Below are 11,172 nucleotides of genomic sequence, written 5' to 3' on the forward strand. Positions count from 1 at the left end.
ATAATCTACCTTTCAACAAGGTTTCCACACAGCTGTGCCTCTGTTGACATCACATAAGGCGTTATGCAACTAATGAGTTTGTTTGAGTATTACAAATTATATTTCTCTTGTTTTCTTCCTTTTAATTCATAACTTTTTTTTATGAAATTCCTCCATTAATCTGTTAAAAGTTACTCCTTCCCCTAATGTTTACTAACACCAACTGATCTGCACCATTCTTGTGCCTTTCCTTAGATCATCGACCCAAACACACACAGAGCAAAATTAGTGCACATTTTTAAATGTTGTATTTTTTGAAACCCGAAGCTCATCACCCAGCTGTGTTTTATTCCCAGTGTACACTTTTAGTGAGCAAAAATATATTCAACTGGATTATTTCTTTAATTATTCCTTTTTTTGCTTAATGTGTTTTTCCCAGTGTTTCCATTGAGTTTCCAGCTGTAATAAAGCAATGCTGACCTCTTGTGGACGGAGTGGGTAAATGCATGAACATGCAAAGAGTTTGAACATTATGACCTCTTGGGTCATCACAGAGTGAAATGAATGGATATTTTTATTATTATACAACAGAAAGGTATAAAATGATGATTGAATTATAAGATAAAGAAGTTGTTGTTTTAAACGTCAGGCTGCCTGTCTTTTTGTTTCTTTGCTTATTCAGGTCACATAGAGGCGTTTCTTGTTCTCATGCAGTCGGGAATGGTCTGGGTTTGTCAGACTTTTCCACAAGCCGGGGAGCAGTTGCTATATCTGGCACCACAGCTGCCCAGCAGGCCGCTCATATATCAACCCCGCAGGAGAAGCAGCTGAACAGCGCCTGTTTTACACCATTAACACAGCTTAAAAATGACGGAGACTCAGAGGTAAGCAGAGCATGTTTCCCATGTAATTTGCCTGCTACTTGTTTGCTTTATGGTCCATTAAAAATGACATATTGCATGAACAAGGCACTTAAATGTCATTTTCGGGTCCTGGCAGACAATTAAACCCTAAACCAGTTTATGTCTTTAATTAACTTATTGTTCTGATTGTCACTTAAAACGTACTGACCAGCTTTCATAAGCATAGATTCATATATACTGCTCATGACTAGAAGGCCTTAAAGTCATCTCTTGATTTATTTTTCTGCTCTTACGTTGTGTTCCTTTAATTGTTTGTGTTTTGGTTCCTCCAGAACTGTCCAACAGACCACAGGTAAATCTCTGGCCTTTCGCTCGCAGAAGGAGATGTTTGAGAAGATGGAGGAATCTTTTAAAATCTGCACATTCTGTGAGAAGCGACCTGAGCAACTTTTAAACTCACAGAGCTTGAAGCGCTGTGCCAGGTAAAATGACAGTAGGATCCATCCACAGATGACTACTCATATGAAAGAAAGGAGGGAACCTGTTCCATTGAATCAGAATATCTGGCAAAAGTCAAATTATTTTGGTAATTCATTCATGAATAAAACTAATGTAGTTTACAGATTCATTGTATACAAAGGGATCTGTTTCTATTAATTTTGGTGACTATGGTTTGCAGACAATACTAAATCAAAATTATGTTTCAGAAAATGACATAAGATCAATAAAAAATTTACTTTTACCCAGAAATACTAAAAAGTATTTCCACAAACTGAACAGTATCTGCACTTGATGCTTGGTTGGGGCTCATTTTGCATGAATTCCTACATCAGTGCAGCGCGACAAGGAGGCAATCAGCCTGTGGTTCTGCTGAGGTGTTCAGAACACCCAGGTCCATAAAGCCTACCAGCGAACACCCAGGTCCATAAAGCCTACCAGCAGAAAGTAGAATAAAATGCTCTGAAATGTTCATGGTAGACGGTTGCTATGACTTTAGACTGGAAAAAACACAGTGGACCAGCACCAGTAGATGACATGACTCCACGAATCATCCCTGACTGTGGACGCTTCACACTGGGACCTTGATATTCAAATGAAAAGCAAACTTTACTGTGGACCACTGTGCAACACTCCAGTTCTTTTCTTAAGCCCAGATAAAAAGCTTCTGGTGTTGTCTCTGGTTCAGGAGTGTTTCCAGGAATGTGACAGTTACAGCCCATGTTCTGGTTACTTATATGTGTGGTGGATCCTGAAGCTCCGGCCCCAGCTTCAGTCCACGTGTTGTGTATCTCCCTCAAACTCTTGAAATGGCTTTATCTCATAATCCCTTTTGCCCTTGCCCCTTGTTCTCAACACTTTTTCCATCCACTCAACTTTCCAGTAATGTGCTTGCATATAGCACTTTGTGGATATTCACATATTGATTTCAAGAACTAAAATTAACTTTTTGATGACTTTCTGATTTATTGAGATGCATCTGTTTGTCATTTTGTCCATTCCTTGACCAGATGTCTAAATGTTTACTACTGCTGTAAAGACTGTCAGAAGGAGGATTGGCCCAAACACAAGAAGTTCTGCTCCCTGCTGCGTTTAGCTGCTGTTGACAGAGTTGTGGAATGGCTTCGGTTCAAAGGTTAAAAAAAGTATTCCATGTGCCAGTGTGACAGAAAGTGTGTCTTTCAAGCAGTTAACCTTATGGTGGTTTTTCCCTTCATCACCAGGCGACCTTCCATTCCCAACAGAAAAGTGGTCAAAGCCCCAGTCAGAGATTAAAACTTGGGATGACTGGCTCGCCATGCAGGGAGATCTCACACCACGCCTTGATCCCATTATCAGTGGAGCCAACATGAAGGATTTATGGACCAATGCCGGCAGGCCTCGTCCCAGTGACGATGATCTGAAGCAGTCTCTCTGGAGGGTCTGCAGCGAGTTCTTCTCCAGGCCTCTCACAATAGCTTGGGGGATGAGGCTGTTCGGTCTCAACCCATGCTCCAAACCTCTCACCATCCACCTGGTGGGTGCAGGTCACAGTGAAACGCTGGCAGCCAAACTGACCGACTATGATGAGCTGAATAACATGTTCCCTGGACACCAAGGCATCGAGATAGTCATGGTGGGGCCAGAAGTGGTAAACAGCCCTATTCTGAGGCCTCCTCTTAGAGCCTTTGGCCCCAAGCAGAGGGCCTACATCAGTGCCTATAAAGGCCTGTACCATGAATTCTGGGAGGAGCTGGTGGAGAAAGAAGAAGCAGCCAAGCCAGACCTGGTTGTTGGATTTAATCCAGGTAAGCACATTTAATCCATTGCATGGTCATAGGCCAAACTGTAGCTCCATTTAACACTGTGTTACTTAAGAGTATGTTTGCAATTACAATATCATATCAAGTCATCTCTCATATATCTTGAACGTTTTGGTATTTTGTAACATTAAATTCTAGCTGTGAAGTGGAGTTTTCTAAATTTTTTTAAGAAATAACAATCTGAAAAGTGTGATAAAAGAGTGCTAAGCATTTATATTCACCTCCTCACCACCATCATCTTTGCACATCTGCAGACAAATATTTATACCCACTATTTGGAAAAAACCATGCATGTTTGTTGTCCCATTCATGTTGGAAACTGCAAAAATGACTTTCAACAGTTGGCGTGTGTTGATAGGTTTGCACTTGTGCAAAATTCCTTTCCATTTTTCGGGGATGGACACAAGGGCGTTGCACAAGATGTTCAATGCATTCACAGAAGAGTTGGATTTATGCTGAGATTTAGGCAGTAGGATGCCTTGGATTGTATTTAGGGGTAACAGAACAAAGGGAGCCTAATAAAATTAAAGCACATGGTTTAGATTTTTAATTTCTGAATATTTTTAAAACCATTTAACATTTTCCTTCCACTTCACAATTACGTGCTACATTGTGTTGGTCTATTTTGTCATTGTAATATGACAAAATGGGAAAAAAGTCCAAGGGGTATGAGGACTTTTCCAAAGCACAAAATGTGTAACTTATTTGTATTCTTATTTCCTTGATTTCCCCAAGGTTTTGATGCGAGTCAAGGTCTTGACCAGGGTTGGCTTCCAACACTTCTGCTCCTCAGGGATTATGATATTCCCTCAATGTTCAGCACTCTGAAGTAGGTATCACTTATTTGGAGCCCTCCTCACTGCAATTCTTTCCAGGCATACAGAAATTAAATGCAACTCAATAGTTTCTCCAATATACTCTGAACAATAAAATATCAGTGGCCATACAACTTAAGGGTATCTAAAGTAAATTATAGTTAACTCATTTGTCACATTCAGTTACTCTGAACTTTGTAGATAAAAATGAGAAATGACAAAGTTAATATCTAAATTTGACACAAAAAAATGAAAATACAGTTTTAGTCAAAATATTTGTTCAAGCTGGTAATTCCACTTAGGAGCCAATAATGATTCAAAAATGTAATTGTTCAAAATAACGGAGGCAATGCACATAATATCAAGTTTTGTTCCTAGATAATGTTATTTTAGATCAAATAGATACATGTTGTATTGAAGAATATAATTGATTCTTATGACAAGAGACTGTAGTTTTCTACCCATCCATTGTCTACAAGGCAACTCAAAGACACCCAACCATGCACAGACTCTCATACATGAAAGCATTTAAACTTGACCAGTTAACCGAACATACATGTTTTTGGACTGTGGGAGGAAGCTGAAGTACCCAGAGAGAAACCAACACATGCATGGGGAGAAAGACCCCTGACTGGGATTTGAACCCAGAACCTTCTTGCTGCATAATAATTTCAATAACATTTATGTTTGATCACAAATTTGCATAGTAACGATAAAAGAAGCTGTTTTTTGTTGACGTTATTTAACACACGTAAGTAAATGGTCAACAGACTGAACTTATGCAGTGGTATATAATATTAAGCCGCTACATAAAATATGTTTCATACTACTTGAACTTTCCTGGATTTTTTCTTTTTAGCCAAACACTTCAATGTACTGAAGTATGCAATTTAATGTGATAAACCAACACAAAGTAGTGGAGAATAGTGAAGTAGAAGTAAAAGGATTAATGGTTATCCGAAAAGTGTGCCGTGTATTTGTATTCAGTCCCCTTTACTCCAATACCCCTAAATAAAATCAAATTGCCTTCAGATGCAATCTAACCAGTAAATATGGTCCACTAGCCAAGAGAGCTGGGTTGACTCTGGAGGAGCAGCAGAGATCCACAGGACAACTATTAGTGAAGCACTACCCAAATTTGGCAATTAGGTACGTGTGGCAAGACGAAAGCCATAAGAAGTATTTTGCCATTTGCAACAGGCCAAGTAAAGGACACGCCAACATGTGGAAAGAGGTGTTCTACTTAGATGTGACCAAAACTGAACTTTTTGGTCAACAATAAAGAAAATAATGTGGAAGAGAACTAACACTGGACATTTCCCTGAGCACACCACCCAAACTGCATAACATGGTGGTGGCAGCATCATGCTGTTGGGCTGTTTTTTGTCAGCAGGTACAGGAAAGCTGGTTAGATATAATATGAAGATTGATGGAGCTACATGCAGGATAGTCCTGGAAGAAAACCTGTTAGATGCTGCAAAAGACTTCAGACCAGGGCAGAGGTTCACCTTCCACAACAATGACCCTAAACACATCTAGATATAATGAAAAAGTTTAGATAAGCAAAAATTCATTGTGTAAAATGGCCCATTCAATGTCAAGAACTTAATCCACCCGGGAATCTTCGACAACATCTTGAACTATTTTGCAGTTGAATATTTGGAGTGTTGGTAGAGAAGAACCCAAAAATACTTTTGCAGTTGTTATTGCAGCAAAATGTGATTCTACAAGTATTGATCCAGAGGTGTTGAATATAAATGCATGCAAAACTTTTTAAATTTTTATTAGTAAAAGGTTTAGAAAACCATGGATCCTTTTCTTTCTACTTCACGTCTACTCTACTTTCTGTTGGTCTGTCTGTTGTGGCGTAAAACGTGGAAAAGTTAAAATTATAAACAGTAAATACTTTTGCAAGGTATTCTAGAATGCTTTTGTGTCACATCTGCTGATAACTGTCCTCTCTGTGCAGTGAGACAGAGATGACCTACTCTCTGCAAATCCTGTTGGAGCTGGAGATGGACATGAAGGGAAGTGGAGCCAATCCTTTTTCCTCTCTGAAGCCGGAGGTAGTGGGCTCAACCCCCAATAAGCCTCCTGTCTACTGCAACTCGCACTACTTCAGCTTTCAGGGTCTGCTGGAGACTGCAGAGTTCGAGGAGCCAGAGTAGACCCGAAGGAGGCCTTCGAGAATAGTGTATTTGTCATTTTATTTTTATATCTGTAGTATTATTACATAATAACCATAACAGTGGATATTATAACTGAAACACTTGTATATCATTTGTTCCTGAAGAATTTGTACCTTTTGACCCAGTAGTTTCAGGAGTCAAACTTATGACATTTGCGTTTTATTACATGCAAGTGAGGCTTTGTCAAATTTGAATACATGTCTGTGAACTACAGCGGAGGAGGCAGAGATATAAAATGATGTTCTATCAAATGCTACCTGATGTTTTCAGCCCCAGTAAAATAAGACGAACTGCAAACTTTACAGCGGTTTTAGGATTTATTGCTCACCTGTTTACCAAGAGAGCAACAGTTCACATAATAATCCAAAAAATATTTCTGATTTGATGCTGCAAACATCTCACCTATGTTTTAGCTAGAAGATACCAATGTTTTACCTGAGCGAACCTAGAATAATTAAGTCACATGTAAGGTTTTTACATTTCTACAGTGATTTTAAGGATAAAATCAGGTCTACAGTGCAAAGAATAAGGTTCAAAATGCTTCCAACTGTAACAGCATTCATGTCTGCAAATGCACATTTAATACAAGTGTAAGGATTGTACATGTAGCGTCTGTAGCCAAAGACTGTCCAAAGAATGACAGCGAGCAGGTACAACACCACTGCCACAATGTTAAACACAGCTCCAGCAAGCTCAGCTTGAACACAAGCAGACACTGCAAAAGCTTGAGCAGATTGAGTACTATGATGACCGTAGTGACTAGGAGGCAAACTCCAAAGATAATGGCACATAATACCGTCCCGAAAGGTTTGTAGAACCATTCTCTTCTCACAAAGTGGTCAATAGCAGCAGTGAGAGTCACGCAGGCGACAAAAGCCTCCAATATGCGAAGACTCCCTCTCAGGCTGGACATATAGCCGCTGGGATGCGTCATTTTCTGCTTCATGCCATCAATCAGGAAGCATACAGTGGCAGCCAGTGAGAAGATGAAGCACAAGATGTCTGCAATACAGGTGAGGCAGACAAAAACGGCGGCAAAGGCCACCGTGGCAGAGATGATCATGGTGCCACACACCTCGGTCAGCCCACAGGTCAGATCAGCCCAGTTGGGGAGGAATGCAGCCAGGAGGATGTGCCACTTTCTGCTCTCCACCACAAGCAGGACCATGGGCACGATGATGCAGAACACCCAGACAAACTCGCACCAAACGCCCCATGGGACAACAATCCGACCTCTGATAATGACAATGATGAGAGCCACAGCACTGAATATTATTTCCAGAAGTCGTATAATTCCTTGAAATCCATTGAATGGGGCCACACATCCTGCTTAGATTGGGGTTTCCAGGTCCTGGAGATTTGAGGAAGCAGCATTCGAACCAGAGCTATGAAGGACAAATTGTCTTTGTTCGAACTTCAGCTGAACAACTATTGTTCATCTAACATGATAAAACCTATTCCAGCCCAATGGACGAGCCTGATCTGCTTTATATTCAAATTTCTACACAGACCCTGACCATAGTTGTAAAAAGTATTCTGTCTACACACAGAAATATAACACTAATTCTAAATGGATACAAAGTCACAGAAGGTCAGATAAAAGATTTAGTTTGACATTGTTTCATTCTACAAACATTTTTAATCACTGTATCCAGTAAGGGATACAGTAATACATCAGTTTTAGACGTCATCCAGTTTTCATTCATTTCATCTCTACAGTTTTTCACTTGTTCACTTCTCTGTAAATGTTTTGCCACAGATTTGTCTACCTCACTTCCTGCCTGCTGGCTGGTGGGATGAGCTGGCATACCAGCCAGTCAGGGAGAGGTGGGACTCAATGGTGAACTGGTAACCTTGTGGTTGCTAAAGGACACAGCAATCTCACAGAAACTGCATTCTTAAATATGAAATACAAGCAAAGAGTTTTCTTGTTCTTACTTTTTTCTTCATGGGAAATTCTCGCAACTCAGTTTTACATTCTATAGAAGGTACACCTCAACCAGTGCTTCTGTATTAGCTGTATCGTTTTCATAGACTGGACTGATACAGCTACAGTATTTCTGTGTTTAACTTTGTGCGCTCTGCCTGTGTTTCTTTACCATAGAAAGTACTCCTAGCTCCGTGCCTCTGTGTTTAGCTCCGGTTAGCTCTTGAACCTGCTCTGTTTTTTTTTTCCTTTTGGTTGTTAATTTAGGATAGTTCTTCTTTGCATGGCTGTTTCTTTCCAGGACAAAACAATAGATACTACTAATTATCCCATTACTTTTGTGTAGTCTCTTTATTTTTCTTTACAATAGAAAGTAATCCTGGTTTAGTTGTTGTCTTTAGCAGTTTCATTTTAGGACAAAACAATTGACGTGTAGCTTTTGCTATCATTAATTTTGTGTACTATTGTTTTTCTTTCCCCCACAAAGTACTCTTAGCACCGGGCTTCTACATTTAGCTGTGTTGTGTTTCTTTCCTGGAAAAATTAAGGGAAATTAGAACTGCCATCATTAATTTGTTATCTCTCTGTATTTTTCTTTCCATAGAAAGTACCCCTGGCTTAGTCTCTCTGTGTTTAGTTGTTTCTTTCCAGAGGGATGTTAACAGCAGTACTACTGGTATCATTACCTTAGTTAACACTTTGTTTTCTTTACCATACAAGGTACCACTGGATCAGTTCTTTTGTTAAGCTATGTTTCTTTCATGGAAAAAGCAAAAAGACAACACTGTTGATGTAAAGTTATTTGTGAACTATCTTTGTGCTTCTGTCCCATAGAAAGTATGCCTGGCTCATTCTATCTGTGTTTAGTCATTTTTTTCCAGCATGACATTAATGGCATGACATTAATGATGCCATTAACGCAGTAAACTCTGTTTTCTTAACCCCAGAAAGTAGCCCTGGCTCAGTTCTTCTGTGTTTGGCTGTTTCTAGAAGAAGCCACCATTTATTCCATGCACGCTGTGTTTTTCTTTATCATATCAACACTCGTGTCTCAGTGGTTCTGTGTTTTATAGCAACCATACTGGTGAAACCTTCTAGTGGTTAGGTTTATGACTTTACACTGTTCGTGTCATTAATGAGTGATATACTGCAGTCTGTTTCTTCTTTTTTGTACATGCACTGTTTTCAATGTAAATGTACAGAGGATGCATTTAAGGTCAGGGCGTCTCCTGTAACCGCGTGGTTTCTTACATATGTCATTGTAGGAGCGCTCGGGCAGGCCCATTTACATGTAAGACACGATAAGTCACGTGTTGATATTAAATGACAGAACCATGTATTCACCTTGATTCAATTTATGTTAAGGTTACAAAATCTTTGGAAATATTTTGAACAGTGGAGTTTATGTACATTTTCAGGGTCAAATTTTATCTTGCATAGAAAACAAACAAACAGAATAAACAAATATCAATGGTAAAGTTTAAATTCTTAGAAACAGAAAATTTCCCCTTTATGTTCTTGACTTTTAAATAACTTTTTAGACAAGCAATTAGACGCTTTCCTGTTCAAAGAAACCAGAACATTTATGTACGCTTAAAACCACAGATGCCGAGTAGTGTGAAAATGAGGTCCACTGTAAAAAGGATGAGATTCACATAGGTAAAAAATGCAACCATGAACTGAATGGCCCATATACAAAAGCTAGGGGGACAGTCACTGGGACGTGGATTGTGTCTGAATGTAAAAATGGGCCACATGATAGCTGTAAATATGTACAGCACAACTGAGATCACAAGGAATACAAAGACAAACCTGTCCAGGTTAAAGGGCAAACAGTTCTTCAGTTTTTTGAAGATGTTGGTGGCTATAATTAGAGGGAGGATGGGAAAAGGGATGATATATGCGATGACACAAAGGATCAGAGCTGGTTTGCCTCTGTAACCAGTGAGTGATACAAAAATCATGCAGCTCACAAAGGCCTCCAGAACCTTACAGAACCCGGGAAGAGCAGCCAGGTAGCTCCCTTTTTTCTTGTCCAGGAACTTGTCCTTCAGCACTTCAAGGATGTAGAGAAAACCGCACAGGAAGGCAAACACAGTCACTATCCAGCCGTACAGGCATTTCAGACAGGCATAGAAGTTGCCGTACGTTATGGCAACGGAGATGGTCATGAGCGAGGAAGACATGGCCATCCCTGTGGTGAAGTCCCCCCAGTCCATGCAAAACATGTTGAGGACTATATCGAGTCCGAACATCTCAATAACAGTGATGAAGAGAGTCATGATAGGGCAGAATGCCCAGGTGAACATAGCGTAGTTCCAGTAGGTATGGCTGCTCCCTCCTCTGAACAGTCCCAGGACAAAGGTGACCAGACACAGAATGATCTGAGCCATGTGGAGCCCGCCTCGTCCGGACAGCAAGCTGGACGGATTAAACACTGCCTTAGACAGTGTATCCTTAACATCATTAACAATGCCCATCTTTTTAAGAATCGAAGTGTGTCTGCAATGACTTTGTCCTCTCAGGTTATTTGACAGACTGTCACAGATAAGTTTAACAAGTGTTCCCTGCAGGTTTTTCCTTCCAGCTCTACTTTACATGTAGCTGATTTGGTTTGCATAATATTCATGGAGTAGGCTCTGAATAATGAGACATATCTGCTACGGCTGATAAGAATTAAACACCTCATCCCAGAAAGCACAACATACCCGTACTCTAGTAAAAGACTGATGTCTTTACCTTTTGGGTTTGTACTGAATGTTATTTTTATTCAGGAGGCGAGGCATTCTACCTGATCCAAGCTTAGAACTGGTATTTTGTTCCGCAAATTTGGCCCACTCTTGTTTGTCAAATTGTTTTAATCCAGCCACATTGGAGGGGTTTTATGCACGAATGGCATGTTTAAGATCATGCCACAGTAACTCACTATAGTATTTAAGTTCAGACTTTGCCTAGGCCACTCCAAAACCCTTTTTTTAGCCATTAAAAAGTGGACTTGCTGCTGTGCTCTGGATCATTGTCTTTCTGTAAAACCTGAAATGGCTTTGTAACTCTTTCCAGGCTTATAGATAATAGTCAATAACTTGGTTTCTTATCTAA

At 39.9% G+C, this 11,172-nt stretch overlaps 3 protein-coding genes across 4 annotated transcripts; 1 reads left to right on the plus strand and 2 right to left on the minus strand.

The window, feature by feature from the left end:
• The first annotated feature begins 730 nt into the window (after window positions 1–730).
• LOC124874819 (putative protein MSS51 homolog, mitochondrial) lies at window positions 731–9,412 on the plus strand. 2 transcript variants are annotated; one of them, XM_047376370.1, is made up of 7 exons: window positions 731–863; window positions 1,175–1,324; window positions 2,351–2,475; window positions 2,564–3,127; window positions 3,878–3,971; window positions 5,927–6,151; window positions 7,906–9,412. In XM_047376370.1, the coding sequence occupies exons 1-6, from the start codon at window positions 847–849 to the stop codon at window positions 6,123–6,125; spliced, it is 1,149 nt and encodes a 382-aa protein (XP_047232326.1). In that variant the 5' UTR covers window positions 731–846; the 3' UTR covers window positions 6,126–6,151; window positions 7,906–9,412. The 2 variants fall into 2 exon arrangements, with proteins under 2 accessions (XP_047232326.1, XP_047232325.1); XM_047376369.1 differs by lacking the exon at window positions 7,906–9,412 and having other exon boundaries at window positions 5,927–6,448.
• On the minus strand, window positions 6,586–8,096 carry LOC124875377 (myeloid-associated differentiation marker-like protein 2). Its single transcript, XM_047377509.1, is given in 4 exon segments — window positions 6,586–6,828; window positions 6,831–7,475; window positions 7,928–8,009; window positions 8,085–8,096. Coding segments are annotated over 4 exon segments (939 nt in total). The 3' UTR covers window positions 6,586–6,628.
• Window positions 9,413–9,457: 45 nt separating the features above from the next.
• On the minus strand, window positions 9,458–10,592 carry LOC124874820 (myeloid-associated differentiation marker-like protein 2). Its single transcript, XM_047376371.1, has one exon. The coding sequence runs from the start codon at window positions 10,551–10,553 to the stop codon at window positions 9,657–9,659; it is 897 nt and encodes a 298-aa protein (XP_047232327.1). The 5' UTR covers window positions 10,554–10,592; the 3' UTR covers window positions 9,458–9,656.
• Window positions 10,593–11,172: the final 580 nt, after the last annotated feature.

The sequence above is a fragment of the Girardinichthys multiradiatus genome, chromosome 10 (genome assembly GCF_021462225.1).
Source record: "Girardinichthys multiradiatus isolate DD_20200921_A chromosome 10, DD_fGirMul_XY1, whole genome shotgun sequence".
Lineage (NCBI taxonomy): Eukaryota > Metazoa > Chordata > Actinopteri > Cyprinodontiformes > Goodeidae > Girardinichthys > Girardinichthys multiradiatus.